General features: G+C 56.1%; 2 protein-coding genes across 3 annotated transcripts in view; one reads left to right on the top strand and one right to left on the bottom strand.

The window, feature by feature from the left end:
- LYRM4 (LYR motif containing 4) overlaps nt 1-5,124 on the top strand; it is an 88,606-nt gene extending 83,482 nt beyond the window's left edge. Inside the window, exons 3-4 of one of the 2 annotated variants that reach the window (XM_060403796.1) lie at nt 1,666-1,778; nt 4,678-5,124. In XM_060403796.1, coding sequence (XP_060259779.1) covers nt 1,666-1,778; nt 4,678-4,849 — 285 coding nt within the window. In that variant the 3' untranslated portion in view covers nt 4,850-5,124. The remainder of the gene's footprint in view (nt 1-1,665; nt 1,779-4,677) is intronic. The other variant, XM_004019146.6, reaches the window with a different exon arrangement.
- A 6,265-nt stretch (nt 5,125-11,389) lies between these two features.
- On the bottom strand, nt 11,390-18,722 carry PPP1R3G (protein phosphatase 1 regulatory subunit 3G). Its single transcript, XM_027958614.3, has one exon. It carries the CDS (start codon nt 18,096-18,098, stop codon nt 17,061-17,063), a length of 1,038 nt encoding a protein of 345 aa, XP_027814415.1. The 5' UTR covers nt 18,099-18,722; the 3' UTR covers nt 11,390-17,060.
- Nucleotides 18,723-18,766: the final 44 nt, after the last annotated feature.

Here is an 18,766-nt window from a genome sequence, read left to right on the forward strand (position 1 = left end):
GCCATCCAGCCATCTCATCCTCTTTTGTCCCCTTCTCCTCCCGCCTTCAGTCTTTCCCAGCATCAGAGTCTTTTCCAGTGAATCAATTCTTCACATCAGGTGGCCAAAGTATTGGAGTTTCAGCTTCAGCATCAGTCCTTCCAGTGAATATTCAGGACTGATCTCCTTTAGGATGGACTGGTTGGATCCCCTTGCAGTCCAAGGGACTCCCAAGAGTCTTCTCCAGCACCACAGTTCAAAAGCATCAGTTCTTCGGTGCTCAGCTTCTTTGTGGTCCGGCTCTCGCATCCGCGCATGATCCCTGGATTGACTCCTTAGCTGTGTTGTTGTTTTCTCTGTCGTCTCTCTGGGGTTCGGGTCTGGTCATTAGTCTGCCCTGCATGGCTGTAGTTCCGGAGGTGACACAGGGGCAGGGTCCCTCCCCTCAGGGTCACGCGACAGAGCTGCCAGCAGCTGCCTGTCCTCCAGTGCAGGCTGAGCCGGGCGATCTGGCCTGGGCACCGCGTCACCCGCTGCTGCAGCTCTCCTGCTCTGGGGCAAGTGCAGGCCAGCCCCGGGGAGGAGAGCCGGTGTCCCGGCCCTGCTCAGCGCCGGCAGGCATCTGCAGCTCATGGTCCAGCAGCTGGGTGCTCTCCGCGGTGGCGTAGGCACAGGTAGGGCTTCCTGATGCCGGTGCCCCCAAACAGCAGAGTGTTCGGCAGCACCCCCCTCGCAGGGGGTTCAAAGGTCTGTGCCGTCAGTCAGGTGGTCTCCCGGTGTCCACTGCTGTGTTCTTTTCAGCCTGGCTTCCGGGTGGGGAAGAGAGAAGGGAGCCCCATTAATCAGGTGTGCCAGGGTACATCCACCCCAGGGTTTTTCAGGAGGGTCCTGGCCCTGGGAAGTTGCAGCCCTGGCTGACGGCCAATCCCCACGTCCCTGCGTCTCACACAGCAGTGCTGGCGGGCTCTAAGGGGCACAGGCCGCTACTGAAAAGAAGGACAGAGGGATGGTGTCCTGACCCAGGGGTACTGAGTGTGAGAGGCCGGCTGTGGGGACGTGGGCATGCTCATTCCTCCTCCTCCTGTGTCTGCTGCGGCCACCATTTCTCACGTGAAGCAAGGTGGGCACCTGCCCCCAGGCATGGCATCCACTCAGGAGCTGCTGGGTGTTGGGGGTGTTGGAGAGACTGTCCCAGGGGGCGGGGTCTCGGGGGCAGTGCCCGGGGTGGGGGGTGGAGAGGGTGAGTGCTCATCCTTTTCTCTGGGGGCACCTGCTCACTCCCGCCTTCTCAGCACCCAGCCAATCACACCCACACTGGGCCGGCCAGCCAGGAGGTGGGCACCCTCACAGCCCAAGCCTTCCGCCGCGTTGGGCACCCCTCTGGGTTATGCTCTGGATACCCGGTGCCGTGACCCCAACTCTGGATCCGCTGTGTTTGTCACTCTGGACGTTGTGAGTCTGTTAGTGTGGCCGTCTCAGGTGTCGCCACCCCGCACCCCAAACCCACAGTCGGGGACTCGCAACCAAGCGGAGCAGTGCGTGACCGCGCCCTGTGTGGTCCTTGTCCAGTGAGGCTCAGAGCAGCACCCTGCAGAACACAGCCCGGCAGCAGGCCTCCAGAAGCCAGCCGTTGCCTAACTCAGTACTTGTCTTTTTCTCTGATCTTTTTATGTTTGTCTAAAGCAGCTCTTTCAGAGAAGGCAATGGCACCCCCACTCCAGTACTCTTGCCTGGAAAATCGCATGGATAGAGGAGCCTGGTGGGCTGCAGTCCATCGGGTCGCGAAGAGTCAGACACGAGTGAGCGACTTCACTTTCACTTTTCGCTTTCATGCATTGGAGAAGGCAGTGGAAACCCACTCCAGTGTTCTTGCCTGGAGAATCCCAGGGACGGGAAGCCTGGCGGGCTGCCGTCTATGGGGTTGCAGAGTCAGACACGACTGAAGCGACTTAGCAGCAGCAGCAGGGATGGCAGAGCACAGAGCAGCCTGACCAAGAACACGTGTGGACAGCGTTCCCCAGGGTGGGGGTAGAGGTGCAGGCCGGAACCTGCTGGCCCCAGCACCGGCCCTGGGACTTCAGCGCAGGTCACCTCACCTCGTGGCCGATTCTTGCGCTGTCTCGGCCTGGCCTGGCCTGGGGCCTGCGTGCAGGCCCGAGGGGCGGCAGCGTGACCACTGATGGGCTTCTCTCTGGCGGTTTGACCGGCTCCTGCGGTCACCACCCTGGGGAGGGGCCAGCTCTCGCGCTGACAGAATCCTAGGTTCTGCCCACTTCCAAGAGAGCTTGGTGAAGCCCCTCCGGCAGCACTTCCAGCAGCTGCGGGTGCCGACCCGCCACCAGGTGGCTTTCGCCTCGCAGAGCTTCCCCACGCACCCCGGGGACTCGGGGCCGCTGGCTGGCAGACGGTCTGCCTCCAGTGTCCCCCTGGGGCCGAAGGATGGGGAGTGCAGTGGGCGCCAGCCGGCACGTCCCCTGCTTCACCCGAGCAGCGTTCCTCAAGCCTGGACTCTGGAACGCCCCCTGGCCCCTGGCTCTGCCCTCTTCTCTGGAGCCCTTCTTGGCGCTGAGCGGGACCAGGCCACCTCACATGGCTGCATTTCTTGCGACAGCACCTAGCCCTGTAGATGCTGGCTCTGAGAGACGAGAACTGCGAGAACTGTCTGATGGGGCGTCTGTTAGGAGGGCCAGGCTGGGGAAGGGGCCGTGACACACACTGTCCACCGCGAGCCAGCTGGAAAGCCAGCTGCCAGTCTGTCAGACCGTCCAGAGGGTCAGTTCTCAAGCAAATGTGCACTTTTAGAAAGTAGTTCTGCAGGCTCCACCAAGAGCCATAGAAATATTCATACCTGTTTACCCGATAATCCCACTTTTAGAAACCTTTTACAAGAAAAATCAGAGATACTATAAAAGGTTTATACATGAGAATGGTAACCCCAAGACTGCGCGAAAACTCCACAAACATTCATCATATGAGAATGATTAAATAATTTATGCCTCTTCACAGTGCAGCTTTGTCCAGTATTAAAAATATCCTTTCAAGACTATTTCATGACATAAGGATATAAAGTTAAGTTTTTAAAAGTTATTATTCCAAATTTAAATATTGTTTGAATATATATGCATACATTTTAAATGTCTAAGTGAATAAAAAGAATAGACAGAAAATGCTAGAATATGAACAGCCGCATTCTGTGAAGCCAGTATTGTGGGACAGAAGGAGATCTCTCTCAGTCTCCCTGTGGCTTCGTTTAGACTTCAGAAAATTCCAGACTGCCCGTTAACGGCACTTCCCCAGGGGATAGTAATATTGTTTCCACTTAGGCTAGGCACACCTTCTTCTTTGCAGTGACCTTTTTTTATCAGTCATCATATAGTCTACAATTAAAATTCACAATATGCATTCATATCAGTTAGGATTTGGTTTAGTTGTGTATAACAAGAAACCCAAATAACACATTTAAAAATATAGAGATTTATTTTTCTCTCACATAAAAGAAAAGTTGGCAGTAAGCTAGTTAAGTTGGCTGGTGGCTCCACAGTCATCAGAACCCCAGGCTTCTGCTTCCTGCCCCTCATCTTCAGTGTGATGAAGCAGACTTACCTCCTGATGCCAGAATGGCTGCAGATGCTCCAGCCATCAGGTCGCAGTTGCCTCCCTCCTTGTCTGTCTCGCCTCCCGGACTCCGAGCTTCCTGAGAGCAGGATCAGTCTCAGTCTCCCCTGAGCACAGTCCTGGTACAGGAGGTGGCTGCTGCTCATCTGTGTCTTGGCTGGGACTGGGTTGCCCTTCACACCTCCTCCAGGGCTCGTGGGGGCTTTCCCTCAACAAACGCCCCTAAATCATCTCTGCAGCTAAGCCCTCTGATCTCCGCTTCCTTCTCTCATCCTCTCGTCAGTGGTCAAAGGACTGAGGGCCCCAGGGCCACAGCATGCCTGGGTCACATGCCCTGCCTTTGAGGGGCTCCCAGGGAGACCTGGATGGACACATGCCCTTGAAGGTGGCCCAGGTGGGCTGCTGGGTGGGACAGCAGGCTTCCCAGCATCCTTCTGGCTGCTGCCGGCCGGGGGCACGTTAGGAGGCAGAGCCGGCCCCTCGGGAGGTGGCAGGAAGCCCGTTACCCTGCCCACACTGCAGCACACGTGTGACTGGCCCAGGGCACTCACACCCTGTAGGCACCAATGGTGCTGTGGGTCCAAAGCAGAGGACTGTGAAGGTCTGCTGGGAGCCGCCAGGGCTCTCTTACAGATGAGGATGCTGAGACCAGAGGACGGAGGTGGACAGTGAGACAGGTGCGTGCAGAGCCGGGCTTTGCCGGTGTGGACAAGGCTCACTCACGCTTTACGGTAAAACTCCATCCTGACAGAAGAACCGGTCCTAAGGGCCGGAAGTCCTGTGGGTGCAGAGTCACCGTGCATGAGGCGGCCCGGGTCTCACCGGCTCAGGATAGCCCGCCTCTGGGGCTGTCCAGGGGCGAGCAGGCGTGAATGGGAACTTCGACTGTCCCCAAAGCGGGGGAACTGGTGGGGCGGGGTACGGTGCCAGGACGCAGCCGAAGCAAAGCCATGACGGCACTCTGCCCGCAGCACGGTCTCCAGAACGATGCACGCCTGCACCAACACGCTGGAGACGCTCTTTCTGAGTTTTCACAGCTGACAGAGCCCGAGTTCCTGATCTTTGTCTTCTGTTTGCCTCCAGGTCCACATTGGCCAAATGTATTCGACCGACAAGCTTGTCATCGAGAATCAAGAGAAGCCCCGGGCCTAGGAGCCGGGACCAGCCTCCAGCAGCAGCGTGGACCACCGGCAGCACCGTCCTGCTTGCCGTGGGGCCCCCAGCAGGCCTCGAGGGGCCTCCGCATCAGCTTTAAATAGCCTCACTCTGCCTGCCCTCCAGGAACTGATGAACTGAGTGAAGTGTCCCCTCTTCTGCGGCTTTGGTGACAGAGGTCGGCTGGTGCTGGCTGTCCTCGGTTCAAGCGTCAGGATGAAGAGCTAGAGCGCCTCGAGGGAAGGCCGTGTACAATAGTGTCTCGTCCACCCCACCCCACCCTGTGGCTCCGCAGCACCTGTATAGAGCATTTCCAGACGTGTTTCTGGGTCCTTGACAATAAACGAAAGCGTCTCCCTGGCCTTCTCTACCAGACACGCGTGTCTTCATGACTAACGAGCTTTTGGTTCCTGCTGGTGATGGGCCTGCAGAGGGCGGTGGGGGGCCTGGCAGGGAGGGTCCAGCCCTGAGCTGAGTGTCCCCTTAGCAAAGGCAAGTCCATACACTGGAAGAGATCCAGGGACGGAGGGGAGCAGGGTGCATCCTACCACTGAGACCCAGGCCCAGCGTGACAACAGAGGTTCCCTGTGTGTGGCTGCTCACCTGGGGACGGTCGTACAACCCACTGCCCAGGGTGGTCTCAGGATGACTGTCATCTGCCCCACTAGGGAGCTTGCTAGAAACACGGAATCTCAAGCCACACCCCAACCTGTTTTGAATCAGGATCTTCAGTCTGACACACCCCAGGGGACTCCAGTGTATGCTGAAACGTGCATCCCAAAGCTCACTCACTGAGTCAGAGTCACTTAGAGAGACTGGGAGTTTTTTAAAAGAAATTTCTCAGCACTTCATATTCTGACTTGATAAGTGACAGATGAGGCATAGTTATTTATTTGTTGTTCAGTCGCTGTCGTGTCCAACTCTGCAACCCCATGGACTGCAGCCCGCCAGGCTCCCTGTCCATCACCAACTCCTGTAGTTTACCCAAACTCAAGTCCATTGAGTCAGTGATGCCATCCAACCGTCTCATCCTTTGTCATCCCCTTCTCCTGCCTTCAATCCCTCCCAGCATCAGGGTCTTTTCCAGTGAGTCAGTCCTTCACATCAGGTGGCCAAAGTATTGGAGTTTCAGCTTCAGCATCAGTTCTTCCAGTGAATATTCAGGGTTGATTTCCTTTAGGACTGACTGGTTTGATCTCCCTGCTGTTCAAGGAACTCTCAAGAGTTCTCCAGCACCACAGTTCAAAAGCATCAGTTCTCTGGCACTCAGCCTTGTATATTGTCCAGCTCTCACATCCGTACGCGATTACTGGAAAAACTATAGCTTTGACTGAACTGACTTTTGTCAGCAAAGTAATGTCTCTGCTTTTTAATATGCTGTCTAGGTTGGTCATAGCTTTTCTTCCAAGGAGCAAGCGTCTTTTAATTTCATGGCTGCAGTCACCATCTGCAGTCATTTTGGAGCCCAAGAAAATAAAGTCTGATACTGTTTCCACTGTTTCCCCATCTGTTTGCCATGAAGTGATGGGACCTGATGCCGTGATGTTTGTTTTTTGAATGTTGAGTTTTAAGCCAGCTTTTTGACTCTCGTCTTTCACTTTCATCAAGAGGCTTTTAGTTCCTCTTCACTTTCTGCCATAAGGGTGGTGTCATCTGCATATCTGAGGTTATTGAGATTTCTCCTGGCAATCTTGATTCCAGCTCGTGCTTCATCTAGCCCAGCATTTCTCATGATGTACTCTGCATAGAAGTTAAATAAGCAGGGTGACAATATACAGCCTTGACGTACTCCTTTTCCTATTCGGAACCAGTCTGTTGTTCCATGTCCAGTTCTAACTGTTGCTTCTTGACCTGCATACAGATTTCTCAAGAGGCAGGTCAGGTGGTCTGGTATTCCCATCTCTAAGAATTTTCCAGTTTGTTGTGATCCACACAGTCAAAGGCTTTAGTGTAGTCAATGAAGCAGAAGTAGATGGCTTTTTGGAATTCCCTTGCATTTTCTATAATCCAGCAGATGTTGACAATTTGATCTCTGGCTCCTCTGCCTTTTCTAAATCAGAGGAACCATAGTTCAAATCACCAACAATAATTTATAAATTTTAAATTTCTCCTGGTCTTTTTAATGTTTAGCCAGTTCAGGAAATTGCTCTTTAAGTTTGCTGCAGGTAGAAACAATATTCGTGTGCGTTCATCCTTGAAAACACATCAGTTCAAAACAGGAAAAGAAGGAATTACTAACCTTCTTCTTCGGAAGTTTATGAGGGACCTGGACACCAGTTTTTTTCTTGCTTATCACCCCCCTCCATCTGCAGTACTAAGTGATTTTATCACTCACGGGTTTGGGTTTACAGCAGGCTCGTATAAGTGGCCACAGGTGGTGACTGTCGCCGACGTGCCGCTACACCACTCCCCGCGTACTTTAATTCTCAGTCACGGGAGTCCTCCCGCCCTGGGGAAGACCGTGTCTGCCCGCCTTGTCTGCGGATGGTAGATGGTGTGTGACCCTGGGTTCAGATGGTCCCGACGTGCGTTCGTGCCTCTGGCCCTGACTGACTGTTCCAGGATGCTCTGGCCCATGTGTGCCCATGAGGCCTGTCCCTGCCCAGTCCCGGGTCTGTTCCCCCTGTAAACCCAGATCTTTGCATGTCGTAGGTCCACGGTGTGAGAGCACCACTCTGCAGATGGTGACATGGTGGGAGGCAAACCTCCCCACCACCCCAGCTGGCTGTCCCGGGGCAGCGTCAGCCTGGATGTGTGGCGCCAGGGCCCGCTCCCCTCTGCCCGGGCAGGGATTTGATCACTCAGAAACAACTGCGTAGGACCAGGGTGCCGGCCAACAGATGTCAGCTCGGATGTCACTCCACTCCATTAAGGAAACCTCCAGAGCCTCGCCCCGCCCTTCCCCTCCTGCTGAATTCACTTAGCAACTGAAACGAGAAGATCCTGTTTGTTCTCGGGTGAGGTGAGCCCTGTCCACAGAGACTCTGCCACCAAGCGAGTCCCCTCCATCTCCCTCCACCCGCAGCCTCACCAAGTGGACCGGCGTGGCCCCTGCCCTCCGGGGGGACAACAAGCATGCAGTCCCCACACCAGGGAGCAGGTTCCCTGGGCTGCGCTGGGAGGGCGTCTCCTGGACACCCCCAGCCACGGACACGACGCGCCTTGATGAACACGGTCAGAACCCAGAATCCAAACTCGACTGAAGACAACCGCAGGGACCACGTTTTAACCGTTCCGCCTGTTAATCTGCAGCAGCCCCGCGATAGTGGCCCCTGCGAGACGCAGAAGCCACGAGAAGCAGCACGAGGGTTGTGGGCAGGGACACAGCCGGGGAGATCAGCGGACGAAGGCGGGTCCCTCGCTGGCGCCTGGTCCTAGGAACAAGGGAGCAGCCCGGGAGGGCGTGTGCGCCGCAGACCCCGGGGTGCGTCTCTGTTACAGAGGATCTGGGCAAACTCGACGTTGGTAAAGAAAGCAGGCTTTTTCTCTGACTGTTTGCCCTGAGTCTGTGGGCAGGGCTCACCTCACCCCTCAGAACAGAGGATCTTGCTTCTCAGTCTGTCTGCAGCCCTTGGACCTGCAGGGAAGCTTTCATGAAAATGGCTTCTCCTGTCGAGATCCACATGGGGAGTAAGAGATATTCTTGCTCAGGAGATGCTCAAAGGCAAAGCTTTAAGTCCCAAGACCCTCCGAGAACCCAGAGCAGAGCCCTCCGAGATGACTCTGGGAGGACCACTGATGCTAACACCACCAGCAGACAAAGCTGGTGTCTCGTCTTGAAGTTGGACCACGAGCGACGGTTGACTCCAGTGGAGCTGGGATCGCACTTGCTCTCTGACCCAGCGTCCCTGCGCCCGCCCGAGGGCCACGTCAGGCATCGACGCTCGGGCAGCCCCTCCCTGAGGAGCTGCACTTCCGGGGGTCGTGGCTCAGCAGGAAAGAGGAGAAACCTTTTCCTCTCATCAGCCAGAGAGTTACTGGGAGCCCCTCCTCAATGTCAAGTTAAACATTGTGAAAATATTTCAGTAGAACTTCCCTTCAGTTACTGAGTAAACTCAGGGTGACTACGTCTATCTTGAACACGGAGACAGTTTAATAACAACATAACTGGTTCTAAGTTTTTAAAGGAGTAAATTTTTTTTTGCATTAAAAAAATTTATTTATTGAAGTACCGTGGACTTTAAATGGTGTGTTGGTTTCAAGTGTATAGGATGGTGACTCTTTCTCTTTTTTTAGATTTGTACAGGGTCTTAGAAAAATGAATTTGCCATTCCATGGAAGGAGTACTTTCCATTTAGGTGCAGCTTTGTGATTACAAAGCACGTGTAGGACACACGATCGAGGATCCACCATTAATGCTAAGAGCCTCGTCTTCCACTCACACTTCAACCATGGAGCTTATTTGGGATTATTAACTTGGCAGATTTTAGCATGTACTTTTACTTCTAAAAAGACAGCCTTTCACTTCCTCGTGGGACTCTAAAGACAGAAACTTGTTCAGAGAGGGAAAATGATGTATCAATAGCCCAGATCTCAGAAATAAATAAAGCATTTCTTTTAAAAAAAAAAAAATTGGAAGACAGGACTATGGTGTGGTGGGAGGAATGCAAATGGTGGGGGAAAGTCCAGCCACTGAGGCGGACAGCTAAAGACTCGGGCGGGTCTAGTTTCATGTTCAGCTCATGAATGTCACCTTCATGTTCCAGGGTCCCAGGGCTGACCAGACTCCTAGTGACCTTTCTAGCTTTAAAAGCCTGCAATCCCAGCTAAATCAAAAGGAAGGAAACCATCCTGCAGGCCGGCCATTCGCTAGTCTCGCTTTCGTTTCTCCTTTGGCCGTACCTCGTGGCTTGCAGCGTCCTAGTCCCCCAACCAGGGCTGAACCCGCGCCCTGGCAGGAGAACACCGAGTCCCAACCACTGGACCACCAGGAATTTCCTGAACGCTAGTTTTTGGCACAATCTGCAAGAAATCTTCAGCATCCATCCCCAGCTTCATGTGGAACTCTGGTGCTGCTTGGGGCCAGCCAGAGCACTCAGCCCAGCCCGTGGCCCACAAGAATATGGATTTGGGGTGGACTGGGCAATGAAGCCAGCTGGGCTCCTGCAGAGGCACAGAGAAGTAACCCATGGGGGAGCCCGTGGCCCCTCAGCTTCCTCCCAGCCAGCAGTTCAGAGTCTGAGCCAACCAGTGTGTTTCCAGCTTCTAAGCTGAGCACTTTTCCTCCCTGGCTTCTGCTCTTCTGTGATTCCTCAAGGAGAATTTGAACCCAGCTGAGAAAGAAAAGGTGAGCCTCTTGCTCACCAGCCGTAACTGTCCCCTCACACGTCTTCGCAGCAGGTTCAAAAGAAAGTTCTGAATGTACCCGGCAGAGCGCTCAGTTTGGGGTTGAGGCACACGGGGGCTGACACCAACCAGGGGTCCCCGTCCCCGAGAGTCTGGCTTCATGGCTGGGGAGCCCCGCTAGACCCCTGGAGAACAATCGGAAAACCAGCCAGTGCTGGCCGGGGCGCGTGAGCAAGAAAGCGGGCTGGGCAGCGGGAGCTCGCAGAGATCCTGGGGCTGGAATAGCCTGGGGGGGGTGAAGACCCGGATCAGGAGGTGGAGGGCGTATCGGAAGGCAGGCACCCCGTGAGTGGGAGCAGAGACGGAGCAGGAAGTCCTGGCTCTTCAGCAGCTTCCTGGGCTTCACAAGGGGCTCATTGGCAAAGAACCCACCTGCCAGTGCAGGAGACATGAGAGACCCTGGTTCGATGCCTGGGTCAGGAAGACTCCCCTGGAGCAGGAAATGGCACCCCGCTCCAGTGTTGTTACCTGGAGAATCCCATGGACAGAGGAGCCTGGGGGCTACAGTCCATGGGGTCACAAAGAGTCAGACACGACTTACTGGCGGTCCAGGGGTCAAGACCACGTTTCCACTGCAGGGGGCGTGAGATCAATCCCTGGTCGGAGAACTAAGAGCCCACATGCAGAGTGGCCAAAAGTTTTTTTTTTAAAAATAGTGTGTGCTTGACATGCCACAGAGAGCCTCCCTTCAAGCTCACAACCATGTAGTTAGGCAAGAATCCTGACCCTGCTTGGCAGATGTGAAAACTCACGCTCTCCAGGGAAGGGACATGTTCAAGAGCACAGGGACAGTGAGGCCGAGCTGTGTCCACGGCCGGCCAGGCTCACCTGGAGCGGGTGTGTCGTTCCCACGTCAGGCAGCCCGGCGCGCCTCTCTGCCAGCACTGCGCCTGGCAACACTTCACACGCTGCTCAGGAGCAGGTTTTCTTTCTTTAAAAAAAAAAGTTCAGCATTGTTATTAACTTTTTATCTGAAACGGTTTGAAACTCACAAGTATTTGCAGAAAAAGCAGAGAATTCCCGGGTTCACGTCTCATAACCTGCCCCAGCGATAGTATCTCCTGTAACCTTGGCTCACTGGCAGAACCGGGGAATGGATGCTCGGACGCTACTACTGACTCGGGTTCCCCAGCCTCGCACTGAGGTCTCGGGGCCCCCGCGCTGGGGACCTGCGTGTGTACTGCAGGATGTCCACGGCATCCGCAGCCTCAACCCACTCAGTCCAGAGCCCCCCGCCGCAGTGGTGAGCCCCGAAAACGTTCCCAGACTCAGTGACAGCTTTCAAGGTCCCAAATCACTTCACATTCTTTATTCAAATTAGGACTTTGGGTTCAGCACTTTTTTTCCAGTGTAGCACATACAGAAATATCACCATAACAGCAGAGAAGCTCCCAGAACACTTCCTCCAAATTCCTTACAACTGAAAAGAATTTTCAAACCACAAAGATATAATCATCCTTTTAAAAATCGAAGAGAAACATGGGGGCTGGGTTCGGACTACAGTAGTTCTGAGTTTAAACAGTGTCAGAATCAGATTCACAGAAACCTGTTTCTCAAGCCAGATATCCCACCAGGCACATTTCTCAGGCACATGTCAAAAGGAAGGTTAATGAGGTTACTTTCTCTCATTATTAGCAGGGACTGTGCAGAATTCCTCACAAGCACATTAAAATATCCTGTCTGGGAGGGTGGGCGACACGGACCGCTCGGGCCCCCACAGTTCCAGCTTGGGAGGGCAGGCTCTGTGTGCCCCCCACACACACGCAGCCACGGTCGTCTTGAACCCTGAGACCTGCCCCCACCCCTCTGTGAGCCAGAGCTGTCCGGAGCAGCCTCCCTCGAGAGCTCAGGGCTTCCAGACACCCTGGGATGAGCTGTGTTGCATTTTCAGACCCTGAAGGAATGATGTGGTTATTTGGTGACATTGCAGTGGCCACGGATTCAACCACACTGGGCTGAAGTCAGACCATCGCTCACACAAGCGAGCCCCCGCCCTGAAGCCGGGTCCCGCTGCCGGACCATCCCCGGCCTCCGCGGTCACGTACAGGTAACAGGTCACAGGTGTCTGTCCTACAGAGAATGGCGCTGATGGCTTTAGAAACCCTTGGCTTAACAGACTCATCCCTGGGGTCTCCTGAGCCGCTTGCACGCTGTCGGGTCAGGGCCCCCAGGGCCCTGCCCTGGTCTTCACGGCAGCCTGTGGCCCACCCTGCCCAGTCCAGGGTCTCAGGGCAGGGAGATCCCGCCACCTGCGGGCCCAGGCCCCACGTGGCACATCCTCTCCCTGGCACCGGCTCCTGGCTCCAGGTTGCCGGGCCATGCAGGGCTGGGCAGCCCCCAGCCTCAGAACCCAAGACGTCGCAGCCCATTCTGAAGGTGTTTCCCCGGCAAGAAAAACTAGTCTTTCAGGGCAGTCGCGTCGGTGCAGAAATTTCGTTTTCTTGTTGTTGTTAATCTTTTATTTATTTATGGATTTGGCCACGTCTTAGCTGAGAGACTCAGGATCCTTAGTCGTGGCACATGAGCTCTAGTTCCCCGGCCAGGGATCGAACCCCAGCCCCTGCATTGGGAGCTCAGGGACTGAGCAGCTGGACCACCAGGGACGTTCCCAGAAAGTCATTAAAGATGACCAAAAAAACCCAGCAAAGCCTCAAATGCCATTAACAGAAGCACCTCTGGTTCAGATGTTCTGGGATGGGAAAATAAGTAAGGGAATCCCAGATCTAAACATGGGCTGGTTTTCTTTTTTCCGAAAGAACATATTCTCCTCAACCAGGCTGAAAAGGACATACAAAATGGAATTCTCTAAGCCATTTAAAGTGGTTCTGAATGTAAATGCACATTTCTTTTTATGTAATGTAAAAATCAGACAAAACCTAACTTCCTACAAGAGACAGTCACCTGTTTCTCCCACTTTGGGTATGAAAAACGCCGATTCAGCTGCATCCAAACAGCCTCCTGATGTCAGGAGTTCTCCCAGAGCTGTCCCTGGAGGCGCTGTACCCACAAACACCGTAGAGCCCTTCCAGGCGGCCCCTTTAAGGACCATGAATTTCCCCCCACCGTGAACTTCTCACATGCTCAGGTGGGTGTTTTCTCAACAGAACATGTGTAGCTGTTTCCAGAAAGGCCTTCTGCAGGACTGCGCAGGAATTCTTCAACCTGGAGGTTAAACGTTTCAAGCTCAGTTCACCACACACCTGCTTTCACTCTTTACTGCATTCAGAGTTTCAGACTGAGTTTCCCATTTCTGGACACATTAGGAGGCTGCTGGTTCTCCTTGAGCAATGACTTACCAAGTTTCAGAGAACCTGAGCAGTGCCAACAATACCAGTGGGATGGGTAATTAACAAGTCTGATTTCTCCAAAATGTCTGGCAGTGTCTCTACAGCATCTTTGCTTTCCCAGAGATGTTTGTGTATCTAAAGATTTCCAGGTTGAAATGGCTCTGAACTCCTGACTTCGTAGACTTCCGCTCCTCTGTTAGATTCACCACGTACGTCTCACTGTCACACCTGAACAGCGAGTCCTTGATCTCTGCCATCTCAGAAATCTCCCTGCAGCCCAAAGGTGACTCGTTTCTTTCTTTACCAAAAATGTGTCTGTTCACAGAAGGTGAAGCCAAAGAACTAACTCTCCAGGATGCAAATACTACATCAGAGTCAAAGGGCTTTCAGTCCTGGCAAGCCTAAAGTTACACTGTTTAGCTGTCCAGCCACCAGCCTGGGAGGCTGAAAGGACCACAAAGTGCTGCGTCCTGACAGTCCGCTGATCAGCAGAAGGGAGCCTGGACGAGGAGGAGACACAGCAGGCCACCTGGGGGAGCGTGTCCATCCATCACGAGTCCCGAGGAGAAGCAGGGTCGGCCTCTCCCAAAGGGGCTTCAGGCACCGGCCCGCTTACTGACAGTAAGGCCAGGATGGCCCTGCAGGAGGAAAGGAGGGTCACTGGGCTGGGCCCAGATTCCGCTCAGCCCCTTGCCTCTGTGACTGCGCAAAGCACACCTCCTCCCCCATGCTGGCAGACCGTCCAGGCCTGGCGTCACGGGGGCTGGCCGGGCAAAGCTGGACTGCAAACAGCCCACTGTTTGTCAGGGCTGCCTGCTAAGCTACAGCACGCACGGTGACCCCTTTTAACCTACAAACCCATGTCCCATGACGTGAGCCAGAAACGCACACCAGTACCATGGTGTCGCACAAGAGCAGAACCTCCCATTTCTTCCCGAAGGCTGTTCCTTGCACTCCTGACAGAGTACACACGACTCAGGTCACAATACCCTACATGGCTCCAAGCCACATGCTCCTCAGAAACAAGCAGCTGAGTGAGGGAATGAGGAAGCCGAGCAGACTGGAACACATAAACACCGCTGTGCCAGAGAGCAGAAACGTGGGAACTCATAAAATGATACGCCAGGACTCCAAAACAAGCCTCCCGAAATTAGACGAGCAGCCGGCTCTGCGTGGCTCAAACCCACAGCATCGCCCAGGAAGCCCTCGCCTGGTCAGGGCAGGAGGGGCGCGGCAGGCGGGGGCGTGGCCAGGTGGGGGACGCACGGCACACCTGTCGGGAGAAGGCCCCCCAGCCCTGCAGCCGGACTTCGGGTGGCCACTGCCACCGCCCCTGCTGCAGGACGGCCCCCGAGCCGTGGTCCTGCTGCCCGCACAGAGCTGCCCGGTGTCCCCAGCCACACCCGCTGGGCCACTTTATCATTATAAAGTTTTTGTTATAAGCACATGTGAATGAGGTCATCCACATGACCATTTTTTTAGGTCCGCTTTACTCCAGCTATAAATTGTAGTTCATTAACTTCTGATGGCTTTCCACTCATAAATCAGTATTTAAATTTTTTCCATGGTCAGTTACCTTTGGCAAACACGGCCATAGTCAAAAAGGATATTTTACAAACCAGACTTCAAACTTTCTATAGCTTGAGACATCCCATTTTGAGGCATGAAAATATCTGGCAGGTTTCTGTAGCTTGATGTTAATTCTGAGAAGTGCCATAGTTTAGCTGTCTTGACTTTCTATTATTTCTTTTTTCCTCCTTTTTTTTCCCTGCAGCATAGGGGATCTTAGTTCCTCAGCCAGGGATCGAACCCTCATTCCCTGCATTCTTAATCACTGGGCCACCAGGGAGGGAAGTCCCTCTGCTATTTCTTAGAAGAAGCATATGGAGTCCCCTCCCCAGTACAGGAATAATTGTGCTCACTCCTATCAATGCACTAAGATCCTTATTCAGTGTCTTAGCGTTTATTGTAATCAAGATTACCCAGAGTAATGCGACCAGTTTTGCCTTTACCCAAAGGAGGTTTATGTCAAGTGACAAATTTTTACTAAAATTTTAACTGCTTTGTTAAGTGTAACTCTCAACATATAGTTTAAAAAAAAAAAAACAAAAAAAAAACTACTTCTCTAGAGCAGGGGTTGGCAGACTTTCTCTAACGGGCCAGACAGTAACTATTGCAGAGCTTGCCATGAGGTCTCTTGCAGCCACTCATCTCTGCACTTGTGGCAGGAAGATGATGTGGGTAACGTGTACATGGACATGCATGGCTGTGTTCCTACAAACCTGCACTGACAGGCACTGACATCTGAATCCTGTACGCTTCTTATGTGTCACAAAAACAGTATTCTTTTGAATTCTTCCAACTGTTTAAAAATGGAAAAGACATTCTTAGCTCTCAGGACCTACAAGAACAACCTTCAGGCTGCATCTGGCCCATAGGCTGTAGGTTGCCTACCCTGGTTCTTAGAAAGCAGCAGTGAAACCGCCGCTCCCTGAAGATTAGCATTGCAAAACAGAGCTGACCATACCAGCCAGGTGCCCGAACTTGTGAAAACCAAAGACAGACCGATTACCAAGGGATGACGGAGATCTGAAGAAGTCAAGTCCTCAGGAGGCTCATCGGCCCTGGACGTGCATGGCCACCTTACCCTGGCATCCACGGCCATCAGCAGTGAATGAAGACTACCAACCAGACTGGTGCCCACAGTCGTAGCCTGTGCAAGGTGCCCAGTGGGTTCAGAGCAGGATCTTCTTGGTGGGCAGGCTTCATCCTTCAAGTCACCGCTCCGCACTGTGACTCCAGGAGGCACAGAAGGCTCTTTCCTTCCCTCATCTCCCGCTGCGGAGTCCGGCCATCGAGAGTCCAGCTCCTCTGACTGCTGATGGCCCAGAAGTCCAGCAGCGACCATGTGTTTTGCCTGCTGGAGCTGGAGGCCAGGGACCGGCTCTGGCGGCTCACAGCCAAGGCCTGAGGATCACTCTGGCATTTCAACTCACCAAGCATCTTCTTCTGCCCGGGGAAAGAACGACTTATACAAAACGTTTTTAAGAACACTCTAGCCCACTATGGCAAATCTAGGCCCTTACCACATCAGAGGAGGGATGGAACAAGGGAAATTTAAAACACTGCGGTTTGCTTATTTTAAAGTGCAGCACCATTCGCTGAAGATGGCCCAACTGCCAAGGCCTCCCAAATTGCCGGGAGCTGAAATATCAGGGAGCAGCCATGCACGAGGCCTTAAATTTTCAAAAGGATATCTGTATGCAAGCGCAAACACTTCCCAGATCCCGATTAAGAGAAAAGGCAGCAGCGACGCGGAGGCTCCTGGAGACCCGCTATCCATGCCAGCCCTTGGCGCGATGCTCCCACCTCTCCCTGAGAGCTGAAGGGGCGTCCACAGTTAAAAACAAATTCCAAGGGTTTGCAGCTTCGTTCAAGAGTCTTATTCGTGGAGGAATGTCACTGCTCGGAATCTTGAGGACTTCTTCCCATTCGATGCGGGGCGAGAATTCCAAAGGCCAAAGCGGCTGGGAAAGCAGGGCGCTTGGCCCCGGGCTCAGTGCTTGCTGGCAGGATCTGTCTGGGTGCCAAGGAGCTTGCAGTGAGGGCCTCCCTCTCCCCGGGGGGACGGTGCCCGGCTGCCTGGGCGTCACGCGCCTTCAGCGCAGCCCCGCGGGCTCAGAGCGCGTCGGCCGGGCGCCCCGAGCGCAGCGTGTAGTTGGCCCCCGCATTGTTGTCCCAGTACTCGCCCTGGGCGCAGCGGTAGCAGATGGCGAAGTGGACGGCGAGGCCCGGCGCATCCGCGTCCTCCCCCTCCGTGGGCAGCAGGCCCGGGGGCAGGGACAGCGCGAAGTGGAAGCGCTCGGCGTCGGGCTCCTCCTCGCCGTCCCCGGGCTCCCCCGACGGCGCGTCCGGCGGCAGGGGCTTCCCCGGCTCGGGCCGCAGCTCGGCCGGCACGTCCAGGAAGGAGCGCCACTCGGTGAAGGTGTAGCGCACGGCCACGGTGCGCGGCCCGGGGCAGCCCAGCACCCGGCCCGAGCCGGTCACCTCCGCGCCGCCGGGCGCCGCGCACTGCACGCGTTCCAAGCACACGCGCTGTCTCCGCAGGCGCGCGGTCGCGGCGCTCGGCCCGGGCAGCTCGAAGAGGGGCTGCAGCCGGGGCGGCGGCGGCGCGCGGGGGCCCGCGGCCACCACCGCGGCCAGCAGGCCGGGGAGCCCCTCCAGGTCCTCGGCGCGCGCCGGGAAGCTGCGCAGGCGGGAGAGCACGGCGGGCGGCACCTGCGGCTCCTCGGCCTCGCTGAAGTGCTTCACGCGGGCCAGGCTCAGCCCCAGCGCGTCCGCGAACTGCACCCGCTTCTTGCACTTGGCGCAGCAGTCGCCCTGACCTAGCGGCGCGTCCTCGGCCGCCTCGCCGCCCTCCGGCCCCGGGGCGGGCGGCGGGCGCTGCCGCAGGAACTGGGCCGCCTGCAGGATCGTGTCGGCGGGCAGCGAGAAGGAGCGCGCGCGGCGGCGGCCCTCCAGCCGCGCCTCCTGCTCCCGCGGGGTGGCGGGCTCCTGCGAGGACCCGCGCTCGGCGTCGGGGTCCGGGGCCGCCGCCGCGCAGCCGCCCTCCGTGAGGGGCGCTCCCGCGGCGGGCGGCTCCCCGGCGGCCCGGGGCTCTTCCGAGGGCGCGGGTCCCGGCGCCTCCGCACCTAGCAGCACCCCCCGGGGCTCCATGACGCCCTGGCCCGGGACTTGTCCTCGGGACGCTTGACGCCTGGGGAGGTGCACAGAGAGCGCAGCGCCCTCCTCGGTCCGGGAGGAAAAGGCAGTTCCGGTCGGGAGGCTCGGGGGTTTGGCCGCGCTGCCCGGGGCGGGGTGGGAGGAGGGCGCGGGCCGGGCGCGGCCGCAGGGACTGGAGCCGGCCGGCGGGGCGCGGAGTCCGGGCGGGCGGGGTCCCGGGGCTCCCCGGCTCACCCAGTCCTGTCCCCCCCGAGCTCGGGAGTGAGCGCGCGCTCAGCTCGGTCGTCCTTCTCACCGCGAGGTCGACCGCGCGGGTCTGGACGGGTCCGCCCTCCCGAGGGTCGCGGCGCGGTCTCCCGTGCGCCGTCGCGCCAGCCGAGGAGGCGCAAAACTGCGGAAAACTCGCAGCGGGGCGGCGGCGGGCCTCGCGGATCGGCTTCTCCTTCCTCCCCAAGTTCCAGGCGCTCGGAAGCGGGCCCGGCCCGGTGCGATCGCCCCCCGGGCGCCGGTGGACCCGGACCAGGTCCGGGCCGGAGACTGCGCGGGGCCGGGGACCGGGCGGGGGCCGCTTCCGAGCGCCTCCGGAGGCCATTCGCGCGGGGCCCGGGCGCACGTCCCGCCCCGCCCCTCTCCCCGCCCGCCGCGCTCGGGCCGGAGCGGGG

This window comes from Ovis aries, chromosome 20, assembly GCF_016772045.2.
Source record: "Ovis aries strain OAR_USU_Benz2616 breed Rambouillet chromosome 20, ARS-UI_Ramb_v3.0, whole genome shotgun sequence".
NCBI lineage: Eukaryota > Metazoa > Chordata > Mammalia > Artiodactyla > Bovidae > Ovis > Ovis aries.

Coding starts and splice junctions, on each gene's coding strand:
- PPP1R3G (XM_027958614.3), bottom strand. CDS start 18,098: ATGGAGCCCCGGGGGGTGCTGCTAGGTGCGGAGGCGCCGGGACCCGCG.